The sequence below is a fragment of the Cupressus sempervirens genome, chromosome 8, assembly GCF_028749045.1.
Source record: "Cupressus sempervirens isolate cs-2001-9-10 chromosome 8, ASM2874904v1, whole genome shotgun sequence".
NCBI lineage: Eukaryota > Viridiplantae > Streptophyta > Pinopsida > Cupressales > Cupressaceae > Cupressus > Cupressus sempervirens.
The window spans coordinates 437,892,194-437,912,379 of record NC_143125.1 but is presented as its reverse complement, the minus strand read 5'-3'; the positions used below and the strand labels follow the sequence as shown (position 1 = coordinate 437,912,379).

General features: G+C 36.4%; 1 protein-coding gene across 2 annotated transcripts in view; it reads right to left on the bottom strand.

The window, feature by feature from the left end:
* Nucleotides 1–1,224: 1,224 nt before the first annotated feature.
* Nucleotides 1,225–20,186, bottom strand: part of LOC149543097 (RNA-binding (RRM/RBD/RNP motifs) family protein) — a 102,672-nt gene continuing 83,710 nt past the window's right edge. For both annotated transcript variants that reach the window (XM_089798007.1, XM_089798008.1), the window contains 5 exons: nucleotides 11,177–11,316; nucleotides 10,878–11,016; nucleotides 10,643–10,718; nucleotides 1,906–1,965; nucleotides 1,225–1,741 (listed from right to left, as the gene is read on the bottom strand). In XM_089798007.1, coding sequence (XP_089654133.1) covers nucleotides 1,610–1,741; nucleotides 1,906–1,965; nucleotides 10,643–10,718; nucleotides 10,878–11,016; nucleotides 11,177–11,316 — 547 coding nt within the window. In that variant the 3' untranslated portion in view covers nucleotides 1,225–1,609. The remainder of the gene's footprint in view (nucleotides 1,742–1,905; nucleotides 1,966–10,642; nucleotides 10,719–10,877; nucleotides 11,017–11,176; nucleotides 11,317–20,186) is intronic.

The following is a 20,186-nucleotide window of genomic DNA, read 5'->3' as shown; positions in this document are numbered from 1 at the left end:
AATTCCAATTGAACATTCAATCATGTAGGAAATTGAGGACAAATCTAAAATCAAATATTCATAGATGCAAATTCAACAATCATGTTCAAGTTACGTGTTCCTCCATGATAAAGACATGCATTAACACCTATCAAGCAACATCAAGCTTAGTGTGAGGCTTCAACACAAGAAAATTCAATCCAAGATATCATTTATCAATAGCATCATAGTGGTGGAAATAGCATCATGAGATTTAACTTGGGCAAACCCCTATACAACACTATATATTTCCCTCTTCTGTGCACATAAGTTATAGATTCGACAACCAAATGTTGTAGAAAAGTATTGAAAAGACAAACACAATTGCAAACTTTAAACAAATGAAAACACTAGGTCTATGCCAATTTGCACACTTAATAGGCAGTTTTAGGGTGGATTTTGGAGGGAATAAAACACAACATTTGGATGAAAAATCCAAAGTTTTAGATGACAAAAGCACCTCAAGATTTAAGATGTCTAGCACACTTGATCACTACTTTCAACTCCAAATTCCAATGGCAATGACAAGTTCCTTTTTGTATCTCATTTCTAGAATTGTACCTCTATGTTAGCTTTATGCTCTATATTTGTGTATTCATGCTGAAACTGAACAATTTTGCACCATTTCACCTAGTTCTTACATCTTTGATTCAATTCATATCCAATCATATCATATAAAACTGAAAATGAACAATTAAGCAAGAGTGCTCAACTCTCCTTGAGGACTAAAGTTAGGCTTAATTGATTATTCACCCTATGGAATTGTATGACTATGGGAAATGGTGCTTAGTTTGCATTTCTAAGGTAAAGACCACCACCATTTTTCATCGTTTCAATATATAATATGATGTATGTCTTGTCAATGAATGCATTGTAATTTTGTTCAGACTTCACTGGCTTGTCGTTTGCATTGAAATAAAAATATCAATTGAACTCCGATATACTGTTTTAAGGTCCTTTGATGTATATGACGATTGCCTTTTAAATGCTATCACGTGAATATCTGAAACTTCCTATATTTTTTAAATTTACCCTATAGTTTATAGTGTTGCCGTCTGCAAAATGGTTCCCTCTCATCCCTGTCCCTGCCCTTCCCCATCCTCAATACATAGGATAACAAGCTTTCATCCCAAAAAAGTTGTCACATAAAACATACAAACCAAAGAAAACTTCCAAACTGAAATGGAGCTTAATGTAGAGAGAAGAGGGCTAAAACATATAACTTCTATAATTCAGAAATAATTAATTTTCACTCTTGCACAATCCAGAAGTTTTTCATCCAACTAAGCAGCTGGCAACAATAATTGCAAGAGGATGAAATATATACTTCATGTACTTATAACTGGCAGCATATCATTCCTACATTTTAATTTGTCAAAGGCGGAGCCTCGGAGATTAGTCCATGGTACTAATCATGTTAGGTTTCCACTGTGATTTTGCATCTAATTTAATGCCCTTTCATCAACAGATTATACTCATGACACTACAAAGTTTCATAGCCTTTCAAATAACAGTAACAGATATTCTTTATGCCTGTGAGATGTATATTCAGTTAGTTAATCCTCCATGCTTCACATAAAAAATTCCAACCTCATATCCTTCTCCTGGTATCATGTCGTGTCTTCTTTAAAGATGAACTTGTTTCAAGGCTTCCATGAATTTCTCTTTTACCCAGTGGTTGGTCTATTGTCCTGGATTGGCTAGGAAGAGACACATTGGTGATCTGTCAAGATACATAACAAAAGTGGAGGAAGGTTGTAAATCATCGTCTTAAATAATGATTAAAAAATTCCACCTTAAAAATGAATGACCTACAGAATAACAAAAACAATTTTAATAATTCTACAATGAAAAAAGATGAATTTTAGAGCAAGAAATGTCTTATACTTTGTCCAGGCTATCACGGACAGATTGAACTGTTGCATTCATAGAGGATGATGAGAAGTACTGCACCAACGACAAAAACAATCTTCAATAGGATTCAAATGCTTCCAAATTTACAACAGGAAAATTGCCATATTTAAAACTAAACTGGCATTCAAACTATATTTATGCAACCTGCAATCCTCAAACTACTACTTTTTAAATTAAAAATAAGTAAATATATGAATCCGAAGAAACTTTGTTTTCTTGTAATGTGGGCACTAAAATATCTCTCTTTCTTAAAGAAAAATTCCAATTCAAAGAACGGACAAAACCAATAGACTTGTTCTCTAACATATGTTTCATTAGTCTTTGTTGGGTCGATGAATGCAGTCTAAAGGCTCTGAGGACCTCATGCACCTCCTACAGGGCTTTGTCTGGAGGAAAAAAAAAGTAAGCGCATACAGATATCATAAATAGGTCTAAACAATTCAAGGATGCTATTAAAGAAAAAACCTCAAGAAACGCTATCCATGATCATCATAAACAGTGATGTTTCAGTGTGGATATTAATGTGTTTCTTCCTTAACATCTATATAGAAACATTAATCATTTTAGGATATGACTGCTACCTAATTATTATTTTCTTGCAGTGGCTTCTGTTGCAAAAAGGATTCTGAATATTGATCATTAAACCAAGTTGAAGCACATCCTATTTACCAGAAGCAGATCAATTCAAGTTTCAACCCCTTGGAAATATATCCTTCTTCAAAGTATTCACAATTTCACACTCCTACAAAATTAAGATGTACAATTATCTGACAATGTCTCCTGATTCTGAGAATGACAGAAAAATGATAGATTGCATGCAGTTCAAATATTGAACAAAAGGATCGGTAAAGAATCAACACGATATGAAATGAACTCAACTCGTGCAAGGAATTCATCACAAAAAGGAAATCGAAGTATAAAGGCTGTGAGATTAACACCACTACTTCTAAGGGCTGAGCGAAAAAGACTCTAAACAATTGTATCAATGTAAAGAGAACTTTCATTGAATGGTACTGCCAAGGAAACAATTGCAATCTAATGAATACGAGTTCCCCTTTGTTACAACTAGTAAGCTGCAGAATAATACTAAAAACACCTTTAAAAGAATGTCATTTTTTTGCAATATCAATTGCAGCTTTGCAGAAATACACATAGAGACTTCAAAATTGATTTTACAAATACAGACAATGCATACATTATGAAGCTTGTTTGATGAAGACAGAGCATACATTAAAGTCATCTCCTGGCTAGGTGCATCTACGATTATAATGGTAAGCGCATCTCACACACAGATACAGGCAATGTAGGGTAATGACATCAATCTTGCTATAATGTGGCTTTGTCACAAGTGGTATATAAATTATAATCCTATGTTGCTAATGCTAGATGGTTTTCATTTTATTTCTTTGCTCACATGTACCACTGGTGATATGGATAAAAGTTTTAGGCTTACTAGTAATGGTCGACAAATGGCCTTCCTGGATATCATCTCAGTCCTGAGACTAAAAGAGGTTTTCTGAACAAAGTCTAGTCTATCTTGCATGTGATTCGATGAACACTTGGTAAGGAGTTCGTGGCTTAGAGCATCATTAAAAGGTGAACATTGACATCTATTCAATGTTTGTGGCAATATTGTTGGCAAAAGGTGAGAAAATTGAAACAGTACAAGATTTAGCAATGGTAAAATACTAAAAACACAAGCTCTTTTATAGATAATATGAAAGTTTGGCTCCCAATTATCATTGTAAAGCATTGGTTGGAATTGAAGCAAGCACATGATGGCATGAAACGCAATGAGTTAGTTCTAGTACTTTTGTTGTAATATTCACTTCAATGCAACCACATAATTTTCGACTTTTGTAGTCCATGTATTTATTATATCTTACAAATTTAATGAAATTATGATTCATTAAAGAAAACTTAATTACCCATTATTTTAGTTCTTGGAATGCTTATTTCTGATATTTTTATGCATTTTGTATTTTTCTTTCCCTTTCTAAGCAATATTACAATACTAGGCAACATGCTAATATCAATGATCAAACTTCTTGCAATACAATTGATATTATTATTGCAATGGACAACTCACAAAACAGAAGACTGAAATTACTAAATACTAATATAAATAGCTAAATACATCCAACCCTTATGCAATTGTAATTCAAAATTACATAGATAACAAGTTCCAATCCACAAGACTATGGTAGCAATGATTAGGGAAAGGTAGACTGCACATACAAATATTACCTATTACGAATATAATAAATTTTAATAGAAACCACTGTTATAAATATTCCTCACAATAACAATATATTGTGAAGGTAGTACTATAGCAGCAATATGGAATAGTATTGTAGTAGTAATACTGTAACAAACTAAAAAGTAAAACTAATCTACAAAGTTCTTTGCACAACCATGATTCCTAGGCAAAAACACCTCAAAGAACAAAGTCATTTTATCCTTTGCTCTTAGTTAGAAACCAGAAGAGTTTTCACCAAGGTTGCACCGGGACAGGGGTACCTGGGTACTTAGGGTACAGGCACAGCTATTTTTCAAAACGGGGAATGGGGGTTCTTGGGTATGTCAAAACCCTTTTTTATAATATTTAATATTTTATAGAAAATCTGAAAATATGGGCCATGACAATGAGTTTTCAAAACAAGAACAATAATGTGATCCTGATCACAGAATTGTTGGAGTTTATGAGTCCACACTGCCCCAGTACAAGACAACTAATAAGGATGAAGATTTAGTAACTTACAGTACAACAATGGACAGATGGGTACAATCTAGAGAGAAAATGTTATATGATTCGTAAGTTTTCTTGACAGTTAATAATATATACTTAGTTTTGTTTCATTGTACATTACTGTAATCACTACAGCATTCAGTCTGTCAAATATTGTATCACGGGGAGGCACAGAGTTCCCAAATCTGAAGACAAAGCATAGTTTATCAATTGGTGCCCAAGGAGAATTGGAGATGACACTATCAGCAAAGAGAGTGGTCTGGGTTCTGATTTTGCTGTGTTTGGCAGCTGGCCCTAGGATGACTCTGAACACATTCCACGCCTGAAGAAATATGACAGAATCAAGATGAATTTAGACAAGCATTGGTAACTCCAAGGCACTGAATAGATGAGTGATAACCCTTTAGACAAGGGTCCAATTTGAATTAAAGTGGGTAAGTGGTAACACTTGGATGCAAAGTTCTGCCTGTGGATGTATACCAGATGACTGAGTATATAGATTCTCTAAAGGAATATACATTACTTGGATATTTCAGCATCTCATGCGACTCAGATTTATACAAGGGATTGTTGCCACTGCCATAGTAATGGACAATGTGGATGTTGTAACTGAATGCCAGGTCAAAGGCAACAATCACCTATGCATGGGTAATCCAGTGATACATGCCCAATTGAGCCTCCTGCTCAGTAATTCAACTCTTACCCCTGTTTCTGCTGCAAGGTTTATTTGTTATTTAAGTTTTGGAAGACATTTCATATTATCATCTTAGTGTTCTGCAGGATTGATTCTGCAGTTACGTTTATCTGTCATTACTTTGGTCCAGGAGAGTAGTTTTGAGTCATTAACCTCTCAGGTATTGCACGATATATTTAAATTCCAATAGATTATATTTCTGGCTTCTGTTTATTAAAAAAATCGCTTAGTCACATAGATTAACATACAATTTACATTCTTAAACACATTTACATTGTTAAACTTGTTGGTTTTCATGATGTTACTACTCTACAATCTAAACTTTCATTCATTCTTGTACATAAAATATAGTTCCAGCTGCAATAATATTAAATAGCTAATTATATTGATCATTAAATAAACCATGAGATCTGAAATCAGGTATTAAAAAATTCAAAGAAAGTAAAAATATTTTCCTCAATATCAAGTTCTTATTATTCCCTGAAAGACAATAAAAACAATAGAAGAATTATCCAGATGCCACAAAGTTAGCTTCCTTTTAGCTCATGATGCTACTAAATAAAAAAATTACTATCAAATTAGTGCTGTCACGAAGAAAACCCTAAATATCCTATCATTTCAAAACATTATAAAGCTGTATGGATTTGTTTGACTCTAATATTTAAAATATACCTAATAACAAAAATAAATGAACTAAAATTAACAGTACAATCTTAGATCAAAGGATAATTCCGTACCCACTAAGGTGGGTTTCGAAGTAGAAAACTTTGACAAGGCCATGAATGCCATTCAACTAGAGAAATAGTGTTGAAAGTTTGTAAAGCAAAAAAAAAAGACTTTGAAGTAACAAATTTTCCATGGCAATTAATTAATTTCATAGTGCATTTGAAATTTGTAAAGGTATTTGGGAATTTACAAACTAAAGTACATCCATGAGCATCTACTTATTGCATGACAAATAATGATGTTAGCTCAGAGATTCCAGAATCGCCGCAATTCTGGCAATTTATGCGATTTAGCGAGCCAAATTGAGGGTGGTAACTGAGGACTCGACTCTGCAACTTGTCGAGTTTTGGCCAAAACTCGCCTAACTCGGCAAGTTGCCAAAAATCGGCAATTTCTCCTACCTTGACTCAGCCGCGTAGCCGGAAAAGTTGGCTAGTTAAAAAAAACAGCATTTTTCAATATTTTTTTTTACATTTCTTTTCCTTGTAAGTTTATAACCCTACAAGGTCTTTTAATTGCTTAGTATGACAAGAAGACAGGAAAAGTGAGAGAGAGGAAGAAAAAAGAGTAACCATAGGTTTGCAACCAATAAGTAAGAAGAGCATCAAGGAGATCACAAATCAATTTGGGGAGGCCATAGGTTTGCATTGGGAGCATTAAGAAGTCAATAGCAACACTCCTCAACCCATTTGCAATAGGTAGGTGTTAAACTTTGTAGATTGTGTTATTTTTTTTGTATGTTAATCTATTCTTCATTGTTTGTTAATTTTTTTTAGTTAATTTGCAAATCTTCAATGTTTTTTATTAAATTTCAAAGTTGCAAACCCTGCCATGTTTTTAGATAAAAATTGCAAACATGTATATACGATTTTCTCAAAAAAATGTAAAGTTTGCTGATTTTTTTTATTACTTTACTGTTTAAATTTATAACTTTGTAAAACTTTGAATTTTATTATTGCAGAAGCCTTAATATAATTTTCACAATGCCTAGAAAGGATGAGGCTCGGAAGACAAAAAAAATCAAACAAAATGTCTTTTTCTTTTTGTAAAGATATAAATTCTGGTGGCGTCAATAGATTCAAATACCATATTAAAGGAATACCTCGGCATGATATTACTATGTGCACTAAATAAACTACTAAGGTAAAGCGTTTTTGTTATGTCCAATTACAGACACATGAACAAGAGAAGTTAACTAGGAAGAGGCAACTTGAAGAGTTAAGTGCTATTGGCTCATCCTCCCACATTCACATCCATAGGTTGTGTTCGAGATGATTCTACTACATCTCCCTTTCATCCTAGTGCTAGTGCTAGTGCTAGTGCTAGTGCTAGTGCTTTTGTTCCTACTATTGGCCCTATTACATTTCATCATAAAGTGCAGAAGTCAAAATTGGATAGTTATTTTGTGTCACGCACTACCCCTGGTGCACAACCCTCACTTGAGAGCATGGGTTAGGACAAGGAGATTCATGATGTTGCCAAAAAACAAATTTGCAAATTTTGGTACTTTTGCAACATTCCATTTATTGCAGCCAAGAATTTAATTCTTTTTTATTTGTTTGTTTTAAGTTTAAAATTAAACTTTAATTAATTCTACTTGTCTAATCATAGATTCATCTTACATAATGATTTATCATCTAATCATAATTTATTTGTGACAGGTCTCCTTATTGATAAGGTATGATAGATGTTGTAACTATTTGTGGTGCGGGATTTAAAGCACCTACTAATGTTGAGTTGAGTGGCTACCTCTTAGATGAAATCGTTGAGGATATGAAAATTGAGCTAAAGGACCACCAAAAGGCATGCACCCAAAAGGGTTGCACCATCATGATTGATGGTTGGACGTATAGGAGGAATAGAACACAACTAAATTTTGTTGTTTCCTGTTGAGTTGATTGATCATTCTACTTTCCTAGATGCATTGTGAATCGTGATAAAAAATTTAAATTTTGATTTGTTGATTGATGATTATCCATGATAATTAATTAATTTTCACCATTTAAATTTTGATTTGTTGATTGATGATTATCCATGATAATTAATTAATTTTCACTATTTAAATTTTGTAGGATCCATCATGTTCCTAAAATCTTAAATCTATTAATGCTTCCTCTCATGTTAAAAACACCACATTTTATGTGAGGTTATTAAAGAAGTCATAGCAAAGGTGGGGGAAGAAAATATGGTGCAGGTGGTGACAGATAATGCAACAAGTTCTGTTGCTGCAAGTAAACTTTTCAAGTTTTAAAAATTTGATAGAGACGTCTATAAATTTATTTGAACGTTTCTAATTCTAAGTTTTTTAACATATGTAAATTTCTAATTAATTTAAAATTGCTGCAGGTAAGCTTTTGATGGAGAGGTACTCCAAAATATTTTGGTCTTCTTGTGCAGCCCATTGCATTGACCTCATGTTAGAGGATATTGGTAAGCTTAAGTGAGTCAAATCATGCATTGAAAGGGCCAAGAATATCTACAAGTGTGTCTACAGTCATGCATTGGTCCTTAGGATAATGAGGAAATACATGGGGTAAAAGGAGTTAACTCGTCTTGGTATCACGAGGTTTGCCTCAAATTCTCACACTAAAATCCTTGTTGAAATCAAGGGCAAAATTGAGGTGCATGTTTGTTGGGGAGGTGTGGACTTCCTCTTCCTTTGCTACGACCACTACAAGGATAAATGTGGCAAATTGTGTCTTTGATGAATCTGGTTTTTGAACACGTTCTAAAAAAATATTGGAGGTACATTTATTACAATTTAACATTTAGTATTTACTTGTTTAATAATTTAGGTTTAGTTTTTAATTTATACACATTTTTTTATTTGTTTTGCAAATTTGTAATTTTGCTTAATTTTATTTAATTTGCGACTTAAATAATTTTATTTAATTTGCGACTTAAATATTGTTTTTGCATTATATGCAAGTCACTGAGCTCCTCATAGTTCTCCTGCGAGTTGTTGATGAGGAGAAGCCCTATATGGGCTACATATATGAGGGCATGATTAGGGCCAAGGAGGCCATTGGATCCCAGCATGCAAGAGTGGAGAACTTTGGCCCCATTTGGGAGATCATTGATAGGAGATGGCAAAATTAGCTTCACAGGCCCATCCATCCAGCAGCTTATTACCTGAATCCAACATTTTGTTTTCATCCTAACTTCAAGGCGGATGAGGAGGTTCTTATCAACCTATATAAAGTGATGCAAAAGATGTGTAGTGATAGCAGTGCCTCAGCTAAAACCATTGAGCTAGATAAATTTAATAATCAAGAAGGCGTGATTATCTCTAGCAGGACATGCGCAAATGCTCGAACAGAATTACAACCAAGTAAAACTAATAAAATATTCTTAAGTTTATGGCTTATAAGTTATGCATTTTAATTTTTTATTTTGTAATTTACCCTTAAAGTTGTACTTGTAATGAGACTAATTGTTTTTATTTTCCTTATTTCAGATAGATGGTGGTAAATATTTGAGCTCTCAACCCCAAATCTTCAAAAAATTGACATCCGTAGTTTGAGTCAACTAGGTAGTGCTTTTGGATGTGAGTGCAATTGGTCCAAGTTCGAGAACATCCACTCAAAGAAGTGAAATATGTTGTCTACAAAGAGGTTGAATGATCTTGTCTTTGTTCATTACAACCTCCGTCTTAGGACGAGACAGATTTTGGACACTGACTCATCTCCAACCACTCTAGAGGAGATTGATCCAGAGTCGAAGTGGGTCACTGAGGCTACCGATCTAGTCTTCACTGAGGACCTTGACTAGGTTGACCAGGCAAATATATAGGCTGAGGTTGTGGCTGTAGCAGAGGAAGAAGATAGAGCACGTTCTGGCATATGCCCACATGCACTCGCAACCTATTGTTGTCGATCATGAGTCCACCTAACATGCGAGGGCTATGACTACTCAATCCTCTAGGACCTACCCTAGACACCTTTGTAGTAGGTAGACAGAATACTCAAAGATTGAGGCCGAGGTTGTGACTGAGCTTGAGAACGAGGATGAGGATGAGGATGAGGCTCAAGCTAGAGCTTGAGCAAATAGACTTATTTTTTTCTTACAGTGTTACTGTTTACACTTTACACTTTACAGTTACACATATGTTTCATGGATCTTACATACATTTATGATTTGATAACATTTATAATTCTATATATCTATATCATATGCTCCTATGTTTTTTGTTTACTTCAACAACAATTTACATTTTACGTATGTGATGAATTTATCATTTATGTTCCTTGTTTGTGTATGTTAGTTTCTATTTGATGATGTTATAGTGTTTTTAAGTTACATTCAATAAAGGGTGCATGAAATAAGTTTTAAATTGTTAAAACCTCTAATTTTCAAAGGTTTTTTCATTTTGTCGAGTCCTAGCCAAGACACGAGTCGAGTCGGCCTTGTCAAGTCCGAGTTTGGCAACTGTGTTAGATAATCAAGTTTTTTGACATTTCCATTTCCTTTGAATGCCGCATTCCAAGATCTGTACGCACTACACATATGCCTCAGAACTAATACATATTCAAATTCTGTACCTGTGCTGTCAGCATGCTGCCTCCTGAGGCTCTCTCTTGGCATTGTGATACCCCAGAAGATGAATAAATGGTTTCCCTTACAAAAAGGAAAGAACAGCTTCAGTGACAGAGAATAACATAGAAAATGGTTGCAAACATCACAAATAGCATCTTTCAAATGCCTAAAAAGGACTCGTAGAATCCAAAAAGAAAAAAACCCAACGTGCTCTTATGAACCAGATAGAAAATAACTCACTCTGTTTTCAGAGTTACTTGTTCCAAAGGAAATTTAGGGTACTTCCAAACAGTACCAGGTAGAGATGATGGTTCCGGAAAAGCATCTGGCTGTACTGAACTACTCACAGCTTGGGGATTTGGGCCTTTCTGTTTATTGGCTGCATCATAGCCACAGTAATGCATTAATATGAATATAAACTCAAAAGATGAGAATGTTTAAACCTTAAATGACATAGAATACATCTTTCTGAAGCCCTGGTTATAACAATCAAGATAAACAAAGGCATTCAAAACAAAAGATAGCAGATAGGATTGTACGATTTAATCTGCTGTGAACTGTATGGCGTCGTTCCTCCAGCTTGTCTTTTGTATCTAGAAGAGTTTCATACTCAGGAGCATACGTCACCTGCAAGAGATTTCCAAAGAATGGGTGCTTGTCAAGCTTCCTCTTTGCAAACCTGCAGTTACAGAGCATAAAAATTATATTCCAGATGCTCAAATCCTCAGTAACATCTTAAATAGCAACTGCAGTCAAAGAGTGAGGGAAATGAACAAATTTCACACATAGAATACATAAGAAATGTTGAATCACTTGGTGTTTCGGCCCAGTTTTATAACTCTGCAGTCATTATCATGAACCAATAGTTTCAGTCGATGGTTTCAGTTAAACCTAAAATAAGTATCAAAGGAGTATATACAATGGAGGAACAATCGTTGAATATCTATTCAGCTCCTATTCGTGGTAAGACTAATCACTTAGCTCCTCATGTAAGAGATATAATAAGTGCAGACACTTGGCTTTTATCAGGCAAGCAGTATTGAACCATTTTTTTGGTAGAATGAATTCATTTTCCAGTGTTATATCTATACCAAAGAAACATGTTATAAACAATCCATGGTTATACTTTTTAAGTTCTCATAGTATCTGTTACAGACTGTGGTCAGGCTCCCTGGATATCTGTAAAAACATCTAAGGATGCTGCCGTTTCAACCATTAAGTACTAGAAGTTATTTAAATAGGAGTAATTAAAATTCTCCTTCCACTATTTCATACTGAGCTTTCTTCAATCATAGCATGTATTATTCACAATTGTTTTAATTATCTTACCAATTTTTTTAAATATCTTACTATGCAGAAACTATTTAACCAATGTAAGGATTATTTTAGACTAGTGGATGTGTTGCCTGCAACACACCCAATTTCTTTCAAATCAGAGCTAAAATAGCTTCTTTTTATTTAAATCCACTTTCCATTTGGAAATTCAGATGTGGATTTCATTGTAATGATCTGACCAGAAATCTGATCCAATATGTTTTTGCAAGTCTCTCACTGTTTTCCTAGATAAGCATGATGCCAAACATTTTGCATCCATTCTATTGGTTTTTTTGAAACTCGGTTAAAAGGTTTGGGAGTATATTGCCATTGCATAAATATTTATTTCATAAACTGCTCTTCACAATTACCTATTGCGGAAAAATTACTTTCCAGACCTTTTATGATGCAATGCCCCAAAACTGAAGTCTTCACATTGCAAACCAACACTTGACACTGAATAGAGATCACAAACTACAAATGGAGGCAAGCCAGACACCAGGTGCCTCACCAAGAAAACTGTCTTACAGCCTAAATCAGGAAAAACCCTGCTCAAACAAAGGGACTCCATCCAAAGATTCCAAACTTAAAAACAGACTAAGTTAACCATTTTAGCTTGGGAATGAAGAATCATCTTGCTCCATCTCTTTGCAAAATGCTTTTCACCCCATCACTGTAACTTATCTTTATTTTTCCAAATTTCCCGTTGAAAGGTCTTCAACATGTTGCTTGAAACTTTGAAAGCCTAGCATCCTCAATGAGGGAAACTCCTCCACCTTGGAGGAGAAGGAAACAAACCAAACCCATGTTGGGTCAAGGGAAAACCATCCATCGCCTTGATTGAAAGGAAATATTGTTTTCCGGAAATGGGTCAGCTAGAGAAGATTGAACATCTAAAGGAACAAAACTACATTACCAATTTGTAGGGGTAGGAGGCTGGATCCTGGGCCAGTTTGAACCCAGTTTGTGGTCCGGATCCGGAGCCAGTTCATCATGGGTCCAAACAAGATTCTGACCCCATCTTATGGTTCTAACCTTGCCAAACCTGGGCAAAAGAGAAACTGCTATGGTATGTGGCCAACATGGAAGTCTATTTGTTTCAAAGTGGGGAAATTATTAACCTGTCGTTACAATCCAAAGTGTTGATTCTCTAAGTCACTAAATAGAATGACTGCAATGACCATCACTGGGAAAAAGTGCAAAGTGCATCTGGACCACTAAATTAAATTTAATGCAGCCCATAGCTAAGGTTTTATATAAATGGGTTGTTTCTTCTATTTCTATGTTCATTGAGCAATTTCATTTAGTCATTATTTCTTTGCATCTGTCAATGTGAATAACATTGTAACCGATTGTAGGTGTGTCTTTCGAATAATAAAAGCTTCTTATTAGTTTTGTCTAATACAATTTTTTAATGCACGTTCATATTTGATAATCAGAAATGTTCTTTCTTATTGTCTTCGTAATTCATCCACGCGCATCCAGATGCCTAGGAGGCACTTCCAACTAGCACCCATGGTGCATCCGGGCGCTTCTAGACACCTCCGTGGGCCTAGGCCTAAAAACATCACATTCGTGCCTTTTTGCCACTTAAACTTTATTTTAACATGTGCAAATATGAGTTTTTTCTTCTATTTTTTCCTCCTAAACCCTAAAAGAGGCCACTCTTCATCTCATTTTGTTTGCAGCTAGACTCTCTTCTCATTGGGCTCCATTTTGGCATTTTGAAGACAAGGTGATTATTTTCAAAGAGGATTGTTCATGGGGAAAGAGATAGCTTCCACAAAGGAGTTTTAAGCATATAAGGTAGCCATTTGATCCCATTCTTGAGTCCTTTGATGATTTCTTTTTGAGATTTTGATGAATCTTATCAAGTTTGTGAAAAAAAAATTCAAGTTTTTTCATTTTTTTTAAAAAGAAATAAAGAAACAAGTTTAGCGTTTATTTTTTGTAGTTTTGTATTATTTTTTTGCACTTGTATACTTGATGTTCATAATTTCTTATTATAGGAAGAAATTAGATTGTGTCGTGCAAGAATGGCCGCCACCAGTAGTCAATGTTCAATGGGAGGGCTATTAAGATAATATCTTAATAAAGATATTAAAGATATTATCTTAATAAGGGCAAGGAGCCAATAGTTTCAAAATCGATGTAAGATCTCCTTTATGGAGACATACCACAGAGTATCACAAGTTGCAGGAGCTGGCTCATATCTTCTGTAGTGTAAATATTGTCAAAGTAACAAATGCAAATCATTCAATAGCTCATATTCTAGGGTCAAACTTTATTTTATGGGCCCTGCTGTTAAAGGATTTGCAATGTGCAACGACACAGATGGAAAAGAGATGTCTAATGCACAAACAGCTTCATTTGTAAAAGAACAAGAAGCTGTTGATAATTTGTTAATAAGATCAAAAAAAAAGTTTTCATCAACCTCCATTTAGAAAGAAAACAATGCAATTATCCATACAATCAATTGTATCCTCCAAACATCCATTCTCACAAAGTATCTATATCGGGAGTGCAAGTGGAAGAAGTAGAAACTACCACCTGCGAAAGAGGTCCAATAGACACCGCATTTAAAATGGAGGAAAGAGAGCTTACTGATCAAGCCATTTCACGGTGCCTCTATGCCAAGATCCTCCTTTCAACTTGGTGAGATCACCATATTGGAAGGAAATGATGGCAGCCATAAATAAAGCATCGGTTGATTACACAAGTCTTGGGTATGAAAAGGTGCTTACTACTCTATTGCGAAAAGAGAAGACTTGTGTAGAGAAAGCTAATCAACAAATTAGAAATTTCATGGAAAACTTTTGAGTTTTTCTGTTGTTTCAGATCAATGAAAAGATAAGAAAAATTGGCCATTGATTAATGTGATTGTCATGTCACCCAAATGGGCAATGGTTTTCAATGCAATTGATTGTGAAGGGGAAGTGAAAGATTTGCGGCATTTCCAAAATTCTTATTGAGGCCATAAGATGGTGGGTAATGAGAATGTGGTCCAAGTGATTACATATTATGCCAAAAATTGTAGGGGTATAGGTGCTTTGGTTGAGGGCCAATATGACTATTTTTTGGACACCATGTAGTGCACACTCCTTAAACTTGGCCATGCAATAGATTGGCACTCAAATAGATTGAATGAAGCATCACATGTCACAATCGATATTTAGATCATTCTTCAAATTGGAGTTCTTGAAGGTAAATTATAATCACTAAATTTTATTTATCATTTTAGTTTGAATAAATATTATGTCATGTTCAATAATCAAATTGTATATAACTTTTCTTAGTATTAATCGACATATTGTCATGATTAACTTAGTTAGGTGGTTGTAACCTGATTCACATCTCATACTATTATTATGAGACGACTTGTCAAGGTGTAAAGGGCATTAAGCCAAATAGTTATTAACTTATTTCTAGCCGGTGGAGTATATGGAAGGCTTCGAATTCAAAGAGGGCACAGAAGATCTAGGCATTGATCTTAGATTGCAGTTGGTGGGCTCGTGTGCAATTTGTATCAAATTTCACAAACTGTCATGTCCCCTAGTTGAAGCCGTATTGGGATACTTCCATCTATCACACCAATTTTGTAAAGCTTTTGGGAGACAAAATTGAAAAGGTGGCAAGCAAAGAAGAATCAATTAAGGTTGTTAAAATAAGAAAATATAATCACTATAAAATTATAAATAAATAATAAATTAGTATAATATATTAAACTATAATATATCAAATATTATGGTTAAGAAAAGATCTAAATATAGTATTACTTTATACATATAATGTACTAAATTATAACAAAATAGAATCTATAATATATTATAGCATACACACATTATCATAATATATACATCTGAAATTTAATTTAATAAAATATATACATTATTAATATATACATTAGACAATAAAAATTTGAATATAGTATAATTATTGATTAAAAGAGACATTCATTCTATACAAATACTCAACAATTATATATTTTAATATTTTAGATAATAACAATACTTTTACCAATATACCTTTTTGATAACAATCTTGCTAAACATAATCAGCAATTACATTTGTAAAGACGCTAAGCTTAATATTAGACCCGCGATAATTCCTTGCAATTGTATTACCAAAGATAGCAAACCATATTGAAAGATAACCATTCATAGTTATATAATAGGACATAATTAATAGAACAAAGCTAAACAAATGAAAAGTCACAAGCTAGTCCAAGGGACACACCCTAAAGAAATACAAATATAAATATTGTCGTCTGTAAATATTGTATAGCTGACAGGGAGTTGTCGTCAGTAAAGATTTCGTAGCCGACGGGCCGACGAGTTCATGTCGTCGGTAAAGATTTTGTAGCCAACAAGTAGATCAGGATTGTTTTGTAGCCGACGGACCCCTTCGGGAAGATTCGGCGGAAAGTATTTATGCCCCGTCTGGGATCATTGTAAAGCATCTTATGCTCTATATGTAACCTGTTGGCATATGCAAATAAAAGAGCACTGTTGTTGCTGTTCGTGTTCATTATCTGTGTGCATTTCTTAATTAATCTATGCGGTAAAAATTTGGCGTCGTTGCCCCATGAACCTGAAAGGTGGGAGGAATGAAGATTGATGCCAAATCAGCTTAACAAGGATCAAAATAAGGTCAAGGGGAAAGATGGAATCCATACTGCGGAAGAAAATTTAATTCTGGCACAGCAAGCCGAACGCAGAAGGAGCTTTCAAAAAATTGCCGACGGACACAAAAGCGCGGAAGAATTGTTGCAAGAGACTCGACAGTGGGTGGAGTTGGTGGAAGAAGCAAGGGAGGAGTTTTTGAATTTGTATTCGCCGAGGGAAGAGAATCGACTCGCACGGCTCGAAGTGCCGAGGGAGCAAGAGCGTGGAGTGAACTCATCGTCCGAGATACACTTTCGGAAGGGACAACTTCAGAAGTTCCTTCTTCACCAACGTTTGTAGCTGTTGAGACCGCCAGTGTGGGAGAGCAGTTCGCCGGTGTGGGAGTGCAATCCGTCGGTTTGGGAGAACAAACCGCCAGTGTGAGAGTGCAGACCGCCGGTGTTGCAAGACCAAACAACACCTATGCACAAAATCCAGTAGTGATGGCAGGACCAAAAGAAAAGTTGCCAAAATTTGATGGTGATGGTACAGTCAATCCGATCCAACACTGTAAAACATGTGAAATGATTTGGAGGACAAATGGCATAATCGATACAAACGAATGGGTCCGGCAGTTTCCGGCAACCCTACGGGGTGTTGCAATTGACTAGTTCGCCGATGCAGATCCACAAAACTTAACCACTTGGGACAACCTTAAGAAGGAGTTTACTATCGAATTTCAATTGTTACATGACGACAACGAAATTGTCGCAGAGATATACAATACGAAGCAAGGGAAGAATGAAACTGTCCGCATCTACACCAAGAAATTAAAAGATTTGATAAGTAAAATGGAAAATAAGCCGGCGAACGGACTGCAGAAAAGATGGTTCGTGGAAGGCCTACGCCCGAAGTTGCGGAAGAAGATGAAAATTGTGCCGCCGTCGTCATACACAGAAGCATACAACAGAGTGATGAATTTGGAAAGTGAGCAGAGGACGAAAAAGAAGAAGAATAGTTCCTCTGACTCAGATGACGACGAGTCCTCGGGAGAGGATAGTAGTGATGATCAAAACAGTAGCAAGAAGGTTCGCGCCCTACAGAAGGACATGATCCGTATGATGAAGGAATTTAAAAACATGCAAAAGGAGACAAAGGGAAGTGAGCTGTGGTGCACGGAATGTAAGACAGAAAGTCATACTAAAGGGTCCTGTCCAAAGAACCAGTTTTGCGAAATTTGCCAGATCATGGGACATTCCATAAAAGAATGTCCCTTCAACATGAAAACCAGAGGACCTCAACAGGTGTTTCTAGCACAGCTAGCTTCCACATCAAAAGGGAACGGAAATGCAAACATTGATGGTGCTACTTCGGGTGGGTACAGGAATAATAGCAGAGGGCAAAACAACAATAACAATGCGAACAATAACAATAACAATGGCAACCAAAGTCGAATCTAGTATGATGCAAACGGACGGCCGATCGTTCAATGCCGAGCATGTAATTTGTGGGGTCATTTTGCACAGGATTGTACAACGGCAAACACACCAAAATTATTATGCAGATGGTGCGGAACCAGCGACCATGACGATGCCAAGTGTCCAAAATCCGAAGTAAACTTGATCACTGTCAGGACGGATGAAGAAGAGGTTTTGGCAATTACGCAAAGGCAAGCAAAAGAGTACCCGGACTTGGCGGAAGAAAAAAGGAAATTTGGAGAAGCACGGGCGGAGATTGAAAAGGCATTGCAAGTGGAAACATCTCAGTTAAAGGACACCACCGGCACTTCAGCGAGGAATTCCGCAAAACAAAACATTGTACGACAAATTTTGCAAACGGAGATACCTGTCAAGATAAATGATTTGCTTCTTACAATGCCCCAGCTCCGATCTGCTCTCACAAATATCGCGCCAACTCCGAGGATACCAGGAGAACAAGGTAGAGGGAAGGAAATTGCTGCAGGCAGAGAAGACCAAATGTTGCTAGCCCTCACATCCGGACAACATCCAACGGTCATCGAGATGGGAATCCTCGGACATGTTCTCACAGACACAATAGTCAACAGAGGGTCCGGCGTAAATGTTTTACTGGAGGATACTTGGAAGAAGTTGGGAAAGTCAACGTTGTGGCCACCTACATTCCAATTGCTCACGGCAGACTAGCATGGGATCAAACCATTGGGAACCTTGAGGGCGCAACTGGTAGCTATTGGAACGCAGCCATTTTTATTGGACTTCGTGGTCATTCCATTGAGAAGAAAAGGATATGATGCTATTCTGGGACGGAATTGGCTAGTGCAAGCAAAAGTAAAACATGATTGGAAATGAAATACCCTATCAATGGAACGTGGAGGCAAAAGATTCATAATTGACCTGCACACACAAATGGTAGGTGAGGAGGCAGTGTCATCAGACTCAGAAGGTGAAAGCGAAAGTGACGATGAAGGAAAGAGGAGAATGGAACCGGACGAAGGAGTATTGAAACTAGGAGGATCGAATGATGACGACCTAGACTCAGTGAATGGCCTTTTCTACTGGTAGATAGAAGACTACAAACTGTTTCCGAGTTGTAATATGTTAAGGGTCAACGAAGGTGAGAAAACAGGGGAAAATGAATGTCCGAAGGAATAGAGAGAAGTGGAAGAAGGAAAGGTGGTTACGGCTGAAGCTAAGGGGAAGAACATACAGTCCGAACCCAAAAAAAAGAAAGATCCCACTGTCCAGTACATGGTGAATGGACCGCACAGAAAGAAAAGAATACACCGCACCATAAAATTAAATGAAGGGTGCCGATAGCAAGGAAATAATTTAGATGACCGACGACCGCAGGCACAATGGGCCATGGAGGTGAGAAAGAACAGACACAAAGTGTGGCGTGATAAGCATCTAAAACTCAACAGGTTTCAGCTAGGGTAGTTGGTACCGAAGTATGATGGACAGAATGAAAACAAACCAGGAAAGTTTAAGGTCAAATGGGTCAAACCATACCAGATTTAGAAGGTAGGCGACAATGGAGCAATAAAATTGTGGACCTTGGAAGGACAAGAAGTGCCTGAGGCCGTCAACGGATCGAAACTGAAGATATACCATGCAAGGAAGAGCTCGTCATCGTTGCAGAATGACCAAGCCCGACCATCTCCCTCGTCGTCACAGGCTGGTGAGGTTGAGAAGGAAAATTGAGCAATTGTATTTTTTATTAGAAAAAAAAAAACCTCAAAAAAAAAAAAGAAAAAGAAAAGTGAGTGAGCAAAAGTGTGCCCGCAGGCACACCCCGCACTCTGCTGCTCCGCGGACAGGTTGTCCCGCGGACAGTTGTTCTGCGGACAGCTTTCCACAGGTGGTTCCGGGATTACCCGTGGGTGTTAACCCCACAGGTAGTTCATGTTTTCTGCGGACGATTTGTTGGAAGCTCCTCCGGCGGACGCCTTGGATTTTTTTCCATGGCCTGCATTCTGCATCTTCCACGGGCATTTGTCTTTGTCTTCCGCGAATATCCCTACTCCCCGCGGACGTGTCTTCCAACAAATGTTCCTCTGATTTCCGCGTTATTGGTTTTCTCTACGGACGCCTTGGGTTATACTTCTACGTATGGTCTTACTTTCCCGCAAAAGCTTATCCTCCCACGGGCTGTG